The sequence below is a fragment of the Vanacampus margaritifer genome, chromosome 4, assembly GCF_051991255.1.
Source record: "Vanacampus margaritifer isolate UIUO_Vmar chromosome 4, RoL_Vmar_1.0, whole genome shotgun sequence".
Lineage (NCBI taxonomy): Eukaryota > Metazoa > Chordata > Actinopteri > Syngnathiformes > Syngnathidae > Vanacampus > Vanacampus margaritifer.
Window position 1 is genome coordinate 31,947,467 of NC_135435.1, and position 19,222 is coordinate 31,966,688.

The 19,222-nt window shown below is 39.9% G+C and overlaps 4 protein-coding genes across 6 annotated transcripts; 3 read left to right on the forward strand and 1 right to left on the reverse strand.

Moving 5' to 3' along the window:
• Positions 1 to 863: 863 nt before the first annotated feature.
• LOC144050902 (uncharacterized) lies at positions 864 to 16,028 on the reverse strand (the record flags this gene model as incomplete). The annotated part of the gene is made up of 4 exons (XM_077564583.1): positions 864 to 1,738; positions 7,838 to 7,952; positions 15,663 to 15,788; positions 15,870 to 16,028. Coding segments are annotated over 4 exons (1,098 nt in total), but the record flags the coding sequence as incomplete, so codon positions are not given.
• On the forward strand, positions 3,998 to 7,607 carry LOC144050217 (uncharacterized). 2 transcript variants are annotated; one of them, XM_077563293.1, is made up of 3 exons: positions 3,998 to 4,154; positions 4,338 to 4,430; positions 6,412 to 7,607. In XM_077563293.1, the coding sequence occupies exons 2-3, from the start codon at positions 4,343 to 4,345 to the stop codon at positions 7,410 to 7,412; spliced, it is 1,089 nt and encodes a 362-aa protein (XP_077419419.1). In that variant the 5' UTR covers positions 3,998 to 4,154; positions 4,338 to 4,342; the 3' UTR covers positions 7,413 to 7,607. The 2 variants fall into 2 exon arrangements, with proteins under 2 accessions (XP_077419419.1, XP_077419418.1); XM_077563292.1 differs by having other exon boundaries at positions 3,998 to 4,430.
• LOC144050190 (uncharacterized) lies at positions 8,674 to 11,777 on the forward strand. Its single transcript, XM_077563246.1, has 3 exons — positions 8,674 to 9,126; positions 9,473 to 9,556; positions 10,341 to 11,777. Exons 1-3 carry the CDS (start codon positions 8,997 to 8,999, stop codon positions 11,669 to 11,671), a joined length of 1,545 nt encoding a protein of 514 aa, XP_077419372.1. The 5' UTR covers positions 8,674 to 8,996; the 3' UTR covers positions 11,672 to 11,777.
• On the forward strand, positions 13,791 to 19,073 carry LOC144050193 (uncharacterized). 2 transcript variants are annotated; one of them, XM_077563253.1, is made up of 3 exons: positions 13,791 to 14,337; positions 17,042 to 17,242; positions 17,329 to 19,073. In XM_077563253.1, the coding sequence occupies exons 2-3, from the start codon at positions 17,101 to 17,103 to the stop codon at positions 18,489 to 18,491; spliced, it is 1,305 nt and encodes a 434-aa protein (XP_077419379.1). In that variant the 5' UTR covers positions 13,791 to 14,337; positions 17,042 to 17,100; the 3' UTR covers positions 18,492 to 19,073. The 2 variants fall into 2 exon arrangements, with proteins under 2 accessions (XP_077419379.1, XP_077419378.1); XM_077563252.1 differs by lacking the exon at positions 13,791 to 14,337 and adding an exon at positions 16,289 to 16,683.
• The last annotated feature ends 149 nt before the right edge of the window (positions 19,074 to 19,222 follow it).

Below are 19,222 nucleotides of genomic sequence, written 5' to 3' on the forward strand. Positions count from 1 at the left end.
CACGTTTACAAGTCGTCGACTTTTATGAATGTAATTGAAGAGCTCATGGAAAATTCCTCTTTTAAAAATGACAGCCTGCAAAGAAATTGTACACTGTAACTTGAAGTGTTTAGAAGTTTTTGACGGAAACCATGCATTTGAACTGTTTTGCTGTCATCATGGGGAGGTTTGTTTATAAATATTAAAATTAAGCTCAACAAAATTTAGGGGGTCGGGTGGTATGCAGAATTGTTTGGAATATGTTATCGGTCTTGACAAATCTTTGTAATCCAAATGAAGAAGTCATTTTTAATTCCTGAGTCTTTTTATTTAACAAATCCACTTCTCATTTTTATTTCATATTTCCATCAAGTTTACTTTGAGCACCTTGTGTGCAGGTACGGCTATTTTTTGAAGTGCTTTAAAAATAAAGTTGAGTTAAGTAAATGTGAATACACACTTCAAGATGACACCAAAGTAATACAGCGGCCCCACGATTCGCAGGTGATGAGGACCAGAACTGTGAATAGTGAAAATCTGCGTATGATTAACGCCATTATAAATACATTTTAAAGAAAACACGCGCACACAAAATTTGAGACTCCCCCACCGCGGTACAAAGAAATGATTTAAAAAATAAATAAATCAGCGAATAGGAAAAAGGGTGCTAAAGTATGTGTTGTCTGTGCTGTCATTGCAGCAACATAAGAACAACAGCGAGTTTGTGATTTGTTCAACTAATAAAGGAGGAGCGCCAGTCCAGCAAAAAGGTGAACGGCCAACCACGAATATGAAGGCTTCACGGCATCAGACTTTCACCTGTCACAGGTGGGTTTTGATCAACAGAACTTCCAGAATTCCTGTACTGCATTTAGAACACAAACCACTGTGAAGACTTCTTTTATTTAGGATCACAAAAATGCGTAAGAAGAAGAGTTCAAGTTTCTTTCCATTTCAAAGTGAATTTGCTGCTGCTCGTTTATCCGACAAGCACAAGAGCTTTGAATGCTTTTATTGCCAGCGTGTGTTCTTACGTGTCGCAACATCATCAAAGTGAACTTTCAGAATGGGTAGGGAACATGTTCCTTTCCAATGTATCTTCTCATGTGTGCTGTTAAATTCCCCTTCACCGAGAATTTTTTACCACAAACTAAACAGGCGTAAGGTTTCTCGCCGGTGTGTGTTCTTGTGTGCCTTGACAAACTACCGTTGACAGGGAAGCTTTTACCGCAAACTGAGCAGACAAAAGGTTTCTCGCCAGTGTGTTTTCTTGCGTGTGTTCTTAAATGTCCTTTTTCGGAATATTTCTTACCACAAACTGAGCAGCTAAAAGGTTTCTCTCCAGTGTGTGTTCTCGAGTGACGTGTTAAACTATCCTTGACAACAAAACGTTTACCACAAACTGAGCAGACAAACGGTTTCTCGTCAGTATGCGTTCTCATGTGTATTTTCAAACCCCACTTGGAACCAAAAGTTTTCCCACACTGCGAACATTCTGAGCGTTTCTTACGAGCGCGACGTGTCCTACCACCTTTCGAGCATTCTCCATCATCAACGTCAGACGAGCGTGACGTTATGTCGCTCGCGTCAGCGTCGGAAAGCGGAGCTACGAGGCTGTCCGAACCTCCGCAGTGGTCTCCATCACTTTCTTCACTCTTCACAATGACGCCGAACGTTTCTGAGATGTCTGCCTCCTGCTCTTCTTCTTTTACACGGGGGAGCTGTGGCCGCTCAAGAGGAAGGTCTGCATCGCCGATGTCTGTGGGATGGAGAAAGACAGGTCGCCGTCAAGTCAGGCGTTGCTTCGTCATGCTCACTTGTCAGTTGCACGGCTGCCGACACGCGGCGATTCTTGTTCGGCGTTCGTCTTTGCGACGATTCCAATTCACTCGGGGGAGGGGCTGGTGGTTGGGACCACCTCAGAAATGGACCTGCCGTTTGGGAAATGACTATTATAAAACGTCCTATGGCCTATTTGCCGAGCACAGATGGATCTGTATGGATCGTAAGACTATAAATCGATATAATGAATTAATTGTTACGCCTACCTTTATATACACATTAGGGGTGTTCCGATTGGGGTTTTATGCTGCCGACATTTTAGATTTTATGATTCCAATATGATCACCAATGAGTGAGAGTGGCCGATACCAATTCTGATCACATGAATCAGCTGAACATTTTTCAGTTTTAGAGCTACTCAAGTAACGACGATTCTAATCATTGATTAAACTGTCAATGATTTTTTTTGATTAATTGATGAATCAGATATATTTTAATCTATCAAAATTCCCATCTCTTTATTACACAAAAACGGGAAATGATTTCAACTTGAGAATGCAGAAAATGCCCAATCATATATTATGACTCAATTGCTGGTTTGGTCTGTAACATGTCAGAAAATAGGCAACATGTTGATACATGTGTCACGGTTTTGGTTTGGTCTTGTTTCGTTTCATTTCCTTCTGTTATGTTTTGTTTGAGTTTATTTTAGCTTAGTTTCAGTCATGATCTGTTTTGCTATAGTGTTCTTGTGCGCCTTAAGCATTGTCATGTCCACACCACACAAGTCTTGAAACGCTTCTGTGTGCTCGAGATTTTTTGAGGAACGAAGCCGGCTTTGCTTCCGTCTGGACGGGGCCGAAGTCTCTTGTCTCCCCTTTGTCTGTGTCGATTCATTGTGTTTTCCTCCTGCCATGCTGCCGTTTTTTTTGTTTTTTTTTTGCCCTGGAGTTCCCCCACGTTTTGCCTTGCTGTTTTTTTGGATGATGTTTTGTTTGTCTGCCAGATCCTTGTTTACCTCCTTGTTTTTGTTGAATTAAATCACTTTTTTTTTTTTTTACTGCACCTCTGCCTCCTCGGTCCTCATCCCACCACAACGTAACCGCATGCATGTTTGTACGGCCCTTGCAGTGTTAAGAAAAGTGGGAGCGGATGCTACACTGCACACATGCTGCTCTCTAGTTGGTTGCAGGTGATATGTTTTTGTTTATTTATTTATTTATATTTTTCTACACAAATTGGCTGATCGCCATCGGTAGCTGATTGATCAGAGTACAACTAATAAACCACTAATATTTATTTAAGAATTGCTTTGTATATATTATTATTACACGTTTTAGATTTTATTATATATATTTTTTTCTAGCTGGCTGCACCAAAACATCGTTAGTGTAATAACTATTTAGTACTAGCAGTACTTATAGTTGCTAACAAATATGTAAGAAGTGAAGGAACCTGCTCTGCGAGCCTTCTCGAAAGCAGAGTCCGGTGGTTGACGTTGTCCCTCGTTCTCTTCTTCTGTCGCGCAAAGTTCCTCTTCATACTCTTCTTTGACATTTCTTGCACACATTTCCCACGATAACCACACACTTCACACAACACTTTGCTCTTAGGGTTGATCTCTGCCTAGCGATTTGTTGATGACAAGCCCGTCTCTTTATTAGCAGCTAGCAAAAAAGAAGCTAGTCCGAGACGCTTCTACGTGCACTGAGACGAATTGATCGAGGCATGCTGATTTTAATGAACTTTTTATACTCGAGTAAAGTAGTGGAGGGACGTGGCTTGTCGACGCTTCAGTACGATCGTTACTAATTCAAGAAAAAAGCGAGTAGAGGCTATTTTTAGCTAACAGATGTTGTCTTTGACTTCCGACATCTTGTCCCGCCCACTCCCTGACATAATGCTTTACTATTGGACAACGCGCTCTGATGCCTCGTTTTGATTTTGTTGGGCTTGAACATTTTGTTGGAGAATGATTAACTGTGGATACAAATTGAATAATTAATAATGAATGCGAAGGATCACAAGTCTTGTTAGCAAATAGTCTCTGCACTTGAGTGTAACTAAGTACATTTTATTTATATATCACTTCTCACAGAGTACTAGCAAAGTGCTTACCATATAAAAATACAGAATCGCAACGTTTACATTTTTTAACTTCATAATAATGTAATAACAAAACACAAACCGTATGTAGTGACATACGCTAACCTTGGTAACTCACACTCCAACACAGGAGAGGGCGGCGGTGCCCTATGACATCACATTGTCAAAGACAAAGAAGAAGAACGATGTCGCGTCTCCAACTCGCCGCTCGACTCGTGAAATTGTTACCGAATTTTTGCAGAATTTACTGAAGCCTCGACACAGGACGCCCATCACTACTTACTAAAGTAAAACATCAATTAAATCTTCATGTCCGGGCAAACCCTTCCCGGTGTACTTTGAAGTTGCTCGCGCTATCTTAGCTTAGCTTAGGTTAGCTTGCTAGCCGCTAACTAAGAGACGCTTCCGTTGACGACAACATATCGCTCAGCAGAAATCGAATGTGGACGTGAAGTGTTGTGATTGTCCAGGGGAAATGTGTGCACAACTTGACGAGTACGAGCGAGAACGACAACTACGGGACGCTGTTTCGATGCAACCACGTGTTGTGTTGCACAGACGAGGTTGGTTCAATTCTTTGGCTCACTGGTTTAGTAGCAGGAGTTCTCTTTTTCTTCCTAAGACAAAGCGCTGCTCAATCGTAGTTCAATTGCAGCTGTTCTTGGCCATTTTTGTGCCACAAAAGACAATCCGTAACTTTTAATCCAGTGTTTTTATTTAGAAAAAGTATTTGATTAACTCAACTTTATTTATAGAACACGTTATTAAAGTAATCGCCTGTGCATACAACGTGCTTTCCGTGGAGCAAAACATAGTCATACAACAACAAAGACAGTTGAAACAATAAAGCAATTATCATTTTATGGGATTTTATAATCCATGTACAAACCCAATTCCCAAAAAGTTGGGACACTATACAAATTGTGAATGAAAACTGAATGCAAAATTTCAATATTTTGTTCAGAATAGAACATATATGACAGGTCAAAAGTTTAAACTGAGAAATTGTATCATCATCATTGCCAACAAATCTCAAAAAAAAGTTGTGACAGGTAGCAAGACAGGCTGGAAAAACCAATTGCAAAAAAACAACAACTGGAAGACCAGTTAGCACTTCACTCACACTGGTGAAAATGACCTTGTCTCAATATTTTGGAGATTTGCTGACACCATGGAATTTAAAATCAACATCGTTTTCCCATCAAATGATACATTTTCTCACTTTTGACCTGTTCTCTATGTTCTATTCTGAATAAAATATTAAAATTTTGCACTTCCACATCATTGCATTCAGTTTTTATTCACAATTTCTATAGTGTCCCAACTTTTTTGGAATTGGGTTTGTAAAACATACATTCAATTTTAGATGACCTCACCCTCCAAATGTGTTGTTTTGCTCTTTAACAGGTTGTTACTTAGGTGCATTGCTTGAACACACAAGAAACAAGAAGTTCAACACCAGATTAAAATGCGGTCAGCCAGGGCTGGGAAATACATTGAAAAATATCAATATCGCGATATTGCTCCATGCATAATGCATATCGATGCATATGGGATTGTATGCTTCTATCTGAATTTGACCAGACACAAACTTAAATGTGCTTCACCATCCAGTAGTTGAACATTAGATTAATTACAACTAAGAATACATTGAGCTTGCTTATTTTTGCCAACGAAAACATGTCATTTTTTCATTAGATGTTGAAAATGTTAACGTGCCGAAAAAACTAACAATCGCAATAATATCCATGATAATATTGCACGATTTTGCAACATCGTGCGGCCCTTGTGCCTTATATAAAGTTTATTGCTACTCAAAATTCCTCCCTTCTGTGAGGCAGTAAATGTGCATAAACATTAAACATGCAAAAGCATCTGACTCCCTGAAAAAAGGTTTGTTGATTAAGTATAAAAATAATGACATGCGGTGTACGCTGCATATTAAAAAAAATTCAGTAGTCATTGAAAGTTGAGTATTCATTAAAATTTGAATATTCAATGAATATCTATACTTAAACTCCTTATTGCTGCTAAACAAAAACTTCTCAGAATCGTTCATATGTTTTGAGAACATGTGAGAAGATTACATTTCATGAAAAATGTAGTTCAAATCACGTGATCCACAAGGTCAATTTCAAGGCCAACTAAAACAAAGGGTTACTGAAATATGCAGCAATCTTCTAAATGATCCTAGTTGAATTCCCTTGCCAACAATATCTTTTTTTGTGAAGATTTACCCAATAGTTCCTGAAATGGACGTGTTCAAAAGAAGGCAGCTGCGCCTCTTTTTGGCGAAAATATAAACATTCGGCGGCGTAGCTCCCAAATCCCTGCTGCCAATTTGAGTTTCAGCGTTCAGAGTTTCATTCCAATCCTAATCTTTTAGGTAAGAACTTGTGGGGGGTGATTTGGCACGTCATGAAAGAGGTCACGTGGGATGGCGTCACTTGCACTTCCTCTCAACATCAATGTTTCAATGTTGACACTCGGCCGACCAAAGTTTGACATCAACAAATGGCGCGTGTGTCTTCTTGTGCCCTGCAGATATCAGAGAAGAATGTCTTCATTCTGAGCAGCAGGAACCCGAGTTAACTTCCATTAAAGAGGAAGAGGAGGAATTTGAAATCACTGATTTTCCATTGACTGATGTTAATGGAGAGCATTCAGAAGAATCCCATTTGGACGACCTCTTCGCGCCGCTGTCAGATAGTGAAGACATCACGTCAGACTGTCCTGACACTAATAACGACGAACACTACAAGATTGATATGTTGCCTCGCACTGACAACACACATGTCATATGTTCTCACTGCGACAAAACGTTCCTCAACAGCTATTTGTTGAAAGTACACACAAGAATACACGCTGGCGAGAAACCCTTTTCCTGCTCAGTTTGTAGAAAAAGTTTTTCTCACAAAGAGTACTTCAAAGCACACACAAGAACACACACTGGGGAGAGACCGTTTGCATGCACAGTATGTCGTCTCAGTTTCAGTCAAAAGGGCACATTAACTAATCACATGAGAACACACACTGGAGAGAAACCCTTTGCATGCTCAGTTTGTAGCAAAACATTCTCTGTGAGGGGCTCTTTAATAGCACATACTCGAACACACACTGGAGACAAACCGTACACATGCTCAGAATGTGGACTGGGATTCTCTCAGAAAATTAGCTTAAAAAATCACACTCGAACGCACACTGGAGAAAAACCTTTTACTTGCTCAGTTTGTCAAAAAGCATTCTCCACAAAGGGAAATCTCAACACGCACACAAGAATTCACACTGGAGAGAAACCTTTTCCCTGTTCATTTTGCGATAAAAGATTCTCTACAAAGGCCGACTCGACCATACACGTGCGAACACACACCGGTGAAAAACCTTTTGCCTGCCCGGTGTGCACTTCTTCCTTTAGTGCTCATTCGGGATTGAATAGACACATGAAATTACACACTGGGGCAAAACAGTTTTCATGCTCCGTTTGTAACAAAAGTTTCTCTCAACGCCGCAGTTTGACAATACACACCAAAACAGCACACCGGTGAGAAACCCTTCAGTTGCAGCGTGTGTGTGTAATGAAATATTTTCTCATTGCTATCAGATGGGAGACACAATTGTGCTGGTGAGAAGAGCAGTAGCCAGTGAAGCTTTCAATACATTGTAAAGAAACTTTGACTTTTGGTAAGAAGTTGAAGTGTGCACGTGATCCAGAATAAAATCTTCAGTTCCAAAGTCTTAAACGGTGAGAGTGCTGAGTAATTATTCAAGAAGATTACATGTATTAAAGAAGTTGTAAATGAATTGCTTTTTTTTTATTATTCATTTAAGTATAAAGTGTAAGCGCACGCTTCTTTGACTTTCAGTTTAGCATCTTAAAAGTGTAAAAGCTTAGTTTGACTTCTCAAGTTCCATTTTAAATGTTTCAGAAAAATATTCCGGGTGATTTCCGTACTCTGAAAGTGGTACTAACCATTGCTCAGCCGATGTTGAATTGGAAGAGTCGATGGAGAAACCCATCCAGCAGCCCACGGGTGCTCACCATGGAGGAAGTTCAGGAGAGAAGGATCCGTTCCATCAGAAAAGTCCTGCATACAACAAAAGACAAACTTGTGGATGAAGATTACAACAACCTACAAGTTCGACTACTTGATTGATTTCTCTTGGCTGAACGTATATGAATATGTCACTGGCGGTCCTGTTTGTGTAGTCAGTTTTTAGCCTCCGTGTATCATGTCAATCTCATCTGCCCAGACCCTCCACAATCAGTAGTGATGGCCATCAAACATGGGTTAAAAATGATGTGCCTAATTTAAATGTTGCCCATTCCACAAAATAGTTTGCCATAGTTATATAGGCACACCCAAAATTGGACATATTTTTCCACAACTCTCTAATCATTAAAACAATACATACATTCACCATTCTTTATTCATTAAAAAAAAAAAAAGAAGTTTGTATTATACTTGATATTTTGGTTTTCAAATTCACTACAGTCTAGCGTTTCGCCAGAAGAGGTCACTATAACTGAAGCTTTAAGAACTGAACTCGTTTTCAAAGCAGTTCACACAAGCAAGGTTTGTTATTAACATTTCAAATATTTACCAGTTATCTGATATATACTTTTTTTTGACTTTGCAAAATTGAACTACAGATTTGTGCATCACATCCAGGCAAGTTACTGAATATTAGGAAGATTTACCACAAAGGAGAACGCACCAATCCTGACTTGAGTTTCAGCCAGCCAATGAGAACAAGACATTGAAGCGCGTCATCCAATAGTGAAGGACCACATGAGCAGCAGGCGGAGAAAAGTATCGACGTCATCAGCAACATCACTTAGCTAAACCAAAATAAGCCTCGACTCGCGCTTTATGAAATAATTCTTCCTGAATTCGCACCGAACGTACTGAAGCTTCGACGCTGTACACTTGACAGGAGAAAAACATCATTCATTAAACATTCGTGTTCAGATGAACTCGTTCCTGTGCATGTTGAAGCTTCCGGGCTATCGTACTAGCTTCGTTTAGTTTAGCATTCTAACCGCTAACAAAGAGATGCCTTTGTTTGTACTTTCAAACACATCGCTAAACTGAGCCCAATGGTCAGTCTTAATTGATTATCGTGTGAAAATGTGCGCAAAAACTCTAAAAGAAGACTATGAGGCGGAATTTTGTGCAACAAAAGAGGACAACGAGCCACAACTTCAACGACTGGCCGCTGTTTTCAAGAAGCTTCAAGATGAAGAACCGCACGGAAAAGGTTTGTTTACTTCTTGCACTCACTTGTTTGTTGTGCAGGGCACGATGTTTTTATTTTTTTAAACAAAATTCACAGAGGCCGCAAAAGTACTCTATAGAAGCACAGGTATTTGTGTACGGGAAAAAAAGATAGTTAGAAATGAACATGTTCGTTTCGTTTTCACGTGACGTCACGCACTGCATACGGCCGCCTTTCGACACGTCAACGCCTTGCTTTGTGTGTATGAACAGATACATTTAATACCCAATGTCATTGCCAAAAGTTGTGCAATTTGGGGCAGAAACAATACAAGTTGTTTGGAGAAAAAAAGTCTTAATTTCACCTTTTCCCGACATCAATTTCACAGGACGAGAAGTCCGAGCAGTTGTCAAGGATGAGATGGAAATTGTGGCTTTGACTAATCAGCAGAGCTCTTTTCACTTCGTTGAAGGTAAGCTTTGATGCTTAACAGCGTTACAAAACGTTATTTGCTGTACATATGTATCTCCATGTTAAAAGTTTACATTTTAGTTCAGTACTCTTAGAAATAATAACAGATATTACATTAAATTGGACATTGTTCGATTGTTGCCGAGGTATGTTAAAATAAATACACCTCATAGATGTAAGATTCTGCCGACTCCCACCATGCTAGCCATGATGCAAATGCTGTTTTAGCTAATGTTAGCCAAGCTGTTAGCTAGTCTGAGTCATTAAGTAAAAAAAAAAACAAACATTCACTTGTATTTGCACACACTTACGCAGTGAGAGATGTTTGAATTGTGTATCGGTCGCAGTACGATGGCCACTTAGGCGTGGTGTTGTGTCTTTGGCCCTTAGCAATATTACTTTTCAAGTAAAATGCATCACTGCTTGGTAACAATTTAATATCTGTAACAAAATGGAAATAATGAGAATTATGAATTTCATATGCAACGGAATAATTTCCTTTTAAATAAAATAATGACTTAACACAGGAATTACGCCTCTCTCTTTTTCTTTTTTCTTTGTTTTTACATTAGTTATCCACTGACCACAATGCAACATAGCCGACTTCATGTAGATGACTTCAGTCCTAATATACTAACAACAAACAATACCAAAAATCAAACTTACCTAAACACGAAGAATGTAATTGATCAAGAATGGCACTCCTTGTGGTCGGTCAACAGGAGACTTGACTGAGAAAACCTCGACTTTACCAAACTATGCGTCTATTTTCTTGTGTCATGCAGAGACCAGAGAAGAAAATCTTCACCCTGTGCAGCAGGAGCCGCAGTCACCTCAATTAAAAGAGGAAGAGGAGGAAGAGCCCCCCCACATCAAAGATGAAGAGCAAGAGGCTGATATCACCAAGTTTCCGTTGACTGTCATTGTGAAGAGTGATGATGATGATGATGAAGATGAAGGCGATGAAGCCCACTGTGGAGGCTCCCAAGCCGACAGCCTCTTGGCTCCACTTTCAGATGGTGACGACATGACGTCACGCTCTTCTGTCACTGATAATGATGAACTCGCTAAAGGTGATGTGATTTGTCACACTGATGACAAACGCTTGAAATGTTCTCAGTGTGACAAAACTTTTGCCAAAGAGTATTTGTTAAAAATACACACAAGAACACACACTGGTGAGAAACCTTTTGCCTGCTCACTTTGTGGTAAAAGATTCACTCAGACGGGACAGTTAATAGGACACACAAGAACACACACCGGGGAGAAACCTTTTGTCTGCTCAGTTTGTGGTAAAACATTCTCTGAAAGGGGACATTTAAGAGTACACACAAGAACACACACAGGAGATAAACCTTTTGATTGCTCAGTTTGTGGTAGAAAATTCTCTGAAAAGGGAAGTTTGATTAGGCACACAAGAACACACACTGGAGAGAAGCCTTTTGCATGCTCAGTTTGTGATGAAAGATTCGCCGTAAAGGTAGGGCTAACAAATCACTTAAGAAACCACACTGGTGAGAAACCTTTTGTCTGCTCAGTTTGTGGTAAAAAATTCACTCAAAAGGGACATTTAGTAACACACACAAGGACACACACTGGGGAGAAAACTTTTGCCTGCTCAGTCTGTGGTCTCCGAGTAACTCAAAAGATTCATTTAACAACTCATATGAGAATACACACTGGAGAGAAACCTTTTGCCTGCTTAATTTGCAATAAAAGATTTGCAGAAAAGGGAAGTTTAATTAGGCACACAAGAACGCACACTGGAGAGAAACCCTTTCCTTGTTTGGTTTGTGGCCAACGATTCTCTGACAGGGGACATTTAAGAACACACACGAGAAGACACACCGGGGAGAAACCTTTTACCTGTTCAGTTTGTGGCAAAGGATTCGCTGAAAAACGAAACTTAAAAACTCACTCAAGGACGCACACAGGAGAGAAACCTTTTGCATGCTCAGTGTGCACTTTAACTTTCATTGATCGTTCTGGATTAAATAAACACATGAGAACACACACTGGTGAGAAACCATTCGGTTGTAGCGTGTGTGATGAACGATTCGGTTTTAATTATCAGTTGAACAAACACAAGTGTGCTGGTGACAAGAGCAGCAGTTAATGAAGCTTAAGAACAATTGTAAAGACATGTTGATTCTGTGCTAAGCTGTTAAAAGTGTATATGTGATACTGAATAAAATACGAGTCTTCAAATGGTTACAACGTAATCTATAATATTTGTTTTAGCAGTTTCATCGTGATCATATATAACTAGAAGGTTACTGAACTATTAATAAAAACAAAAACAATCTTTCTTTTGCAACATCTGGCCCCGCCCACTTTTCAAGTGTTGGTTTACCATTGGATGACGCTCTATAATGTCCTGTTTTCATTGGTGGGTCTTGTAAAGCGTTTGTGGAGAATTTAATTTATTTTAACATGAAAGATCATAATCTCTTCTGAAAGTACGCTCTGCCCTTGTCAATGTTATTTATTGCACGATAATAGTTGCTCACAGAGTACTTGATCGCACACAATTCTTGCATAAATCTTGCATCCCGGAGAAACTGGAAAATACCTGAAATATATGCTGAACCGCGAGTATGCAGGGGGTGACTGTAGTTTTAAGTTGTTATATCAGCCTTCACCACTAGATGGCAGACATGGCTTAGTTACACTTCCATCGGATCTGATTCTGCGCTACACTACAACGTGAGTAAGGCTGCCTAATAATTTCTTTGCGAATTTGGAAGGATTTGCAGGACAAACATAGAACCTCAATAATATTAACATTTTGAGAACACTAATTTTGTGACGAAAAAGTGTGTGTTTTTTACAAGAAAGTTCTTTGCACTGGGGAAAAGATGAACACTATGTAGTTATTTTGTAGTTTGCTTCAAACCCTTTATTGTTGGTTTAGGATAGTTGATCGTTTGTACATGAATTGAGAAATGTATTATGAAAAATGAAATATAGTAAGAGCACATATTCAAAAATGGCATTTTTGTCATACATCTGCTTAGGAAGTGTTGCAGTCCTATGTGGGTCCTCCAGATGCACTGATGAAAAATTGTGGCCCCCTCCAGCATTTAAGTTGCCCATCCCTCTTCTAATAAATCTAAATGTGTTTAAAGTGGTGGGGAAAAGACATTTTAAGGTCGAAATTAAAATAAAAAAATGTTTTATGTATTGTCTCTCCATTCCACATTTTTACCTGAAGCGTAACTCAAGCAATGCACACTGTACTACATTTCGGCTCCAACAATAGAAACTGAACACGATCACCGTTTGAAGAATTGTTTTATTTGGTATCACATAACAGCTTGCCAGTAAGAGTCAAAGTCTCTTTGCAATCTATTTCAAGCTTCATTTGGTGCTGCTCTTCTCACCAGCACACTCATGCTTGTTCATCTGATACTTATAGGCAAACCGTTTATTACACACACTGCAACTGAATGCTTTCTCACCCGTGTGTGTTCTCAAGTGTCGAACCAAAGCCGAATTATCACCAAAACTGAAGTTGCAGACTGAACAGGCAAAAGGTTTCTCTCCGGTGTGTATTCGCGTATGTGTTATTACGTGCCCCTTCATTGAGAATTTTTTACCACACACTAAGCAAGCATAAGGTTTCTCTCCAGTGTGTGTTCTTGTGTGCCGAATTAAGCTTCCCTTTACAGAGAATCTTTTATCACAAACTGTACAGGCAAAATGTTTCTCTACTTTGTGTATTCTCATGTGAGTTGTTAAATGAACTCTTTGAGTTAGTCTAAGATCACACACTGGACAGGCAAACGGTTTCTCCCCAGTGTGTGTTCTCATGTGATTTGTTAAACTAACCTTTTGAGTTAATATCAGACCACACACTGAGCAGACAAAAGTGTTTTCCCCAGTATGTGTTTTTGTGTGTGATATTAAATGTCCCTTCTGAGTAAATCGTTTACCACAAACAGAGCAGGAAAAAGGTTTCTCTCCAGTGTGCGTTCTTGTGTGTGTTCTTAAATGTCCCTTCATCGAGAACCTTTTGTTACAAACTGCACATGCAAAAGGTTTCTCACCTGTGTGTGTTCTTGTGTGTCTTTTCAACAATGACCTGTTGACAAAAGTTTTGTCACAATAAGAACATTTCATGTGTTTGTTGCCAGTGTGACATGTCATATCACCTTTGGGGTGTCCATGATCAGTGTTAGAAGAGTGTGACGTTAAGCCATCACCATCAGAGAATGGAGCTAAGAGGCTGTCTGATTGGGAACCCCCACAGAAGCCCCCATCACCTGCTTCTTTGTCATCGTCACGCTTTTTGACAGTCAATGGAAACTTGGTGATTTCAGCCTCCTGCTCTTCCTCTTTGATGTGCCAGGGCTCCTCTTCCTTTTTCTTTTGAGGGGGCTCTGGCTCCAGTTGCTCGGAACCGAGATATTCGTCACAGATGTCTACAGGGCGCATGAAGAAAAACATGCATGGTTTAGTCAAGTGAAAGTCTCATGTTGTGCCTTACATGTTATTATTTTTCGTACATGCTTTTGAGAAACATGTTTAACTGTGAGGTTTGACAATCACGGTTTTGCATTTGAGCGTTTCAGTAACTAAAACTAAACGTGTGTTTGCTGTGTCCACAACTGTGATGGGAAACATTTAATGTGCATGTGCGTTCACGACAATTTCTTGAAATACGATTATGCTGCTGCTCCTCATTTGGCCACCTGGGGGCAGTATAAGACAGTCAGTCGTAGAGTGATGGGCGTCTTTACAGCTCACCGAAGCTCCTCTCAGGGGACCAAGAAATATACGGTATGACTATTGTTGTACTGAATGTAAAAATGCATTGTCTCACTGTTTGTCTTCCAATACCAGTTGCGCAAAGGGTTATACATGCTATTATGTTTTAGCTAGCGGACAGAAAGCTAAACTATGAGGTTGTTTTAAATACATGGCATGTGTTTCTCCTAGTTTCGTTTCGTTTGACATTAAACATCAACTGGGAGTCAGCTGTCCTGCATTTCTTAAATCAGTTTGTGTCAACTCGTCATCCAAACAGTTCAGCTGGGAATATGGTTAAAAATGTAGAACTGGTCCTAAACAAGTAAGAAGAAGTGAACAAAAGTGAACAAACCTCTGCGATATTCATTTTGAGGCTTCTTAAAATCAGCGTCCAGTGCTTGACGTTGTGGCTTGTTGTCCTCTTTTGTTGCACAAAGTTGCTCCTTGTACTCTTCTTTCGCACTTTTACTAGTACTCATTTCACGCGGTGACCACAACACTTGACACTCGCTTGATCTCAGGCTGCTTTCAAGAACAAACGCGTCCCTCTGCGAGCGGCTAGCAAGCTGAGTTGAGCTAAGCTACTCTAAGCTAAGCTAAACTAGCCTGCGAAGCTTCAATCAAAATAAGTCTATCAACACACGAAGATTTAAAAATATATATTTTGGTCCAGGAGAGTAGCAAAGGACGTACGTACTCGAAGAGGATTTTAATATTTTCGGTACAAGTTCAGGAAGAATTCGTCAAGCGCGAGATAAGGCTGCGAGCATTTTTTTTTGCTAAGTGACGTCACATATGACGTTTTCCATCTCACTCCGCCCACTACTTCGAGGAGCCTTCACCCAAAAAAGGTCGTCGTCAAACATTTGTCAGACTCAAATTTGTTCACTGGGGAGAATACTGTATGTAAACGATTACCGTTTCCACTTTTCCTCGTTTAGAGAAAACGGAACTGTTGTGGTGAATGTCTCATTAGGATTTTGGGGGGATGTAAAAAAAATAAGGGCAGCCATGTCCTGACTATTTGTAAATTTAACAAATGACAACCAAATACGTTTATTGGCAGTGTTGCATGTTGTGTACAATAAAAACCGGAGTGTCCATTTTTTTCTCTTAAAAAAATGTTTAGATTTTTTAACTTTACCTTACTAAACAGTTAAAAAAACAACAACAATCCAACAAGCAATTATACATGCTTCATATAATGTAATTGTTTTTTGTTTTTTTAAAAAAAAAAAAAAAAGGTCAGTTCGCTTTATAAACATGCATAAATCTGGAAAGGTTTTTAAAAAGTATCTAAAAAAAAATCTTGATTATCACCAGTCCATTGTTTGACGAATGGGAAGTGTACATACCTGTAGTCGTTCCAATCTTCTGTTCCAGAAAGTTCTCCCGCGTCCTTTTCTTTCGCACTTTTTGTACACCTTCACAGACGATAATAACGACACTTTTACACTCACACTTGATCTCTGGTGGGCGATCTGTTGATAATAAACGCACTTTGTTAGCGACTATTAAAATAAGATAAACTAAGCTAGGCGAAGCTTCATGCTTAACCGTACATGAAGGCTCAAGTAATGATGTTGTAGACCATTACAGCTCTGTTGTAGAAATTGTGTCGCATCTTCAGCACGTGCAGTATGCCGGGAAGGAATATGTGATACATCTCGGACGGTACAAAACGTACACAGAAATAGAAAGTATCTGAAGTAGTACGGCAATCACACATGGACAAAACCTCGCCGCCGCGTTAGCTGTGGTAATGTAGCGCTCCGGACGAGTATGCCTCGTTAATTCGTCGCTTTGATGCACAAATGCATTAAGTTTGTGCACTTTCGCCGTTTCAAAAAGATCAGCCTATTTACTTGCACCATTTTACACGTGGTTCTGCCACATCAACTATGGCGGATGCGCTGCGCAACGCAGTAACTTGCGGGACCGTCGCAGTTTGTCCTAGTGACGCTGCCGTACGACAATTTGTTACAGCTTCACTTCCGTGTACGGTTTAACAGTAACCAAACGCGCTTCATTTCCAAAATTTCCCCGAATTCTTAGTGAAATGCTAATACTATTAGTACATCCCATCAATACTTTCACTGAAGTAAAACCTAATTCGTTAAATAAAATAAACTCGCATCAGTGAGCTTCGAATTTTCTCGACATAGCTTATCTTGCTAACATCTAACAAAGAGGCGCCTTTGTTATCTACCACTGAGAAAAGGTTGCGTGTGATTGTAAAGTGTTGTCATTATCGTGAGAAAATGTGTGCAAAAAGTGTGAAAGGAGATTACGTGGAGGAACTTTTTGGAAAAAAAGAGAAAAGCGAGCGACGTCAACAACTGGAAGCTGTCAAGACATCTCGCGAAAAAAGAGCAGGTCTGTTCGCTTAATGATTTTTTCCTTAACACAAATTGTGTTTATATCTTTTCCAAATGGAATCTTCGTTACACGATTATTCTGCGCTTTCTAGTACTGCGGTGTTTTGGTGGCTCCAAGCCAGTCTCTGAAAATGCGTTTCAACTCATTATCAGCCCCATCCAGTTATCCTTTACCTTATATTTGAGTATTTCGTAAGTAAGAGATTTCCAGTATTCAGCTAACATCATCACACCACTGATGCTTTCCACCCACATCCGCGCTGCAAAAAGTTCTCAATGTTCGTGATAGACATTTCCCAAACATTTATGAGACTTGACTGAGCAAACCATGTGTTTTGTCTGCTTGTGTCCTGCAGATGTCAGTGAAGAATATCCTCATCCTGAGCAGCACGAGCAGCGCGAGCGGAGCCTCAGGATGGAGCAGAAGGAGTCAGAGCCCCGCTACATTAAAGAGGAAGAAGATGAGGCTGACATCACCCAGTTCCCATTTCCTGCTGTCATTGTGAAGAGTGAAGATGATGCGCAAGATGAGTGGTCACTGCTTCATCCTAGTCAAAGTGATGAGAATCATCAAAATCACAACATGAGACATGACTAAGTGAGTTGATCAAACCACAAGTATTTGTCTTCTTGTGTCCTGCAGACGTTGCTGAAGGAGGTCTTTGTCCTGAGCAGCAGGAGATTAAAAAGGAAGAGCAGCTGACTGATATCACAGAATTTCCATTGACGAGCGTCATTGTGAAGATTGAAGGTGATGACGAAGAAGAAAGTAATGGAGAGCACTGTGGAGGATTGCAAAAAGACAATCTCTTAGCTCCACTGTCAGACTCCCCCGACACTGATGATGAACATTCTGTAGGTGATACGGACACATACTGGAAATGCTCGCAGTGTGGGAAAGTATTTAGTTCAAAGTGGGGCTTGAAAATACACATGAGAACACACACCGGCGAGAAACCTTTTGCCTGCTCAATTTGTGGTAAAAGATTCACTCAGAAAGGACATTTACGAGCACACACAAGAACACACACCGGAGAGAAACCTTTCCCCTGTACAGTCTGTGGTCTTGTATTGAGTCAAAAGGTTAATTTGACAAATCACATGCGGATACACACTGGCGAGAAGCCGTTTGCATGCTCGCTTTGTGGTAAAAGATTCTCTGTGAAGGGACATTTAAAATTACATACAAGAACACACACTGGAGAGAAGCCTTTTGCCTGCTCAGTTTGCGGTCAAACATTCTCTCTAAAGGGACATTTAAGAACACACACAAGGACACACACTGGAGAGAAGCCGTATCCGTGCTCAACGTGTGGTAAAAGATTCTCCATAAAGGGACATTTAGTAGCACACACCAGAACGCATACTGGGGAGAGACCTTTTTCCTGCTCAGTGTGTGGTCTTCGATTAACTCAAAAGATTAGTTTAACTAATCACATGACAATACACACTGGGGAGAAACCTTACGAGTGCTCATTTTGCGGGAAGAAATTCTCCATAAAGGGACAGTTGATGACACACACAAGAATACACACTGGCGAGAAACCTTTTGTCTGCTCAGTCTGCACCGTAAGTTTCAGTGATCGTTCAGGATTATTTAAACACATGAGAACACACACTGGGGAGAAACTGTATTCATGCTCATTTTGTGGCAAAAGTTTCTCTCAAAGATGCACTTTGACAATACACACAAGAACGCACACTGGTGAGAAACCATACTGTTGTGATGTGTGTGAGAAAAGATTCTCCCGTAAGGATCAGGTGAAGAAACACAAGTGCACCGGTGAGAAGAGCAGCGCTCAATGAATTGAAAATACATTTGAACTCTTTGTGGTAAACTGTAAACGTATTTATGTTAAAAGTCTGCAAATGGTGATCGTGTTCAATATCTATTATGGAGGCCGAAAGATAAATTATCATTCTTTAAGTAATGAATCCTACAAACATCATCATCATTTGGAATTCAATTAACTTGACCAGAACCTGAGATTCTAATTCAATCAGGAAAATGTGGATGATTGGACCTCTTTGGCCTTACAAATCATTAGTACACCCTTTACACATTACGTCATGTCACATGGAAGTGAGAGCCAACCGGTCATTTGTATACAGTCGCTATATAATATTTATATTGTAGCAAAATGTGACAATGTCTACCGTAGATCGTTTATATCGTTAGTTTGATGTGTGTCAATTGTTGTGCTCTTTTTCTGCACTAATGAAGCATCAGACAGAAACACAACAGTCATCTTATTACGACATCCTTCAGCCTCACTCTATACATGAGCGTAATAGTTGGATTGAACTCAGTTTGTATTGATCTATTTATCAGTTTGATTGTTGTTCTATCTGTCTTTTATAAATAAATGGAGAGAACATGGAAATTCATACCACCACCATGATTTGAAATGATATCTATCAGGCTGTTAAAATGCTGTCCATATCACACAGCACGAGTATTCAGTATGGGTTACTTATAAAGTTGAGCGGGTTCTCATACGTAGATGAAAGAGAAGTCGAAATAAAACTGTCCGGAA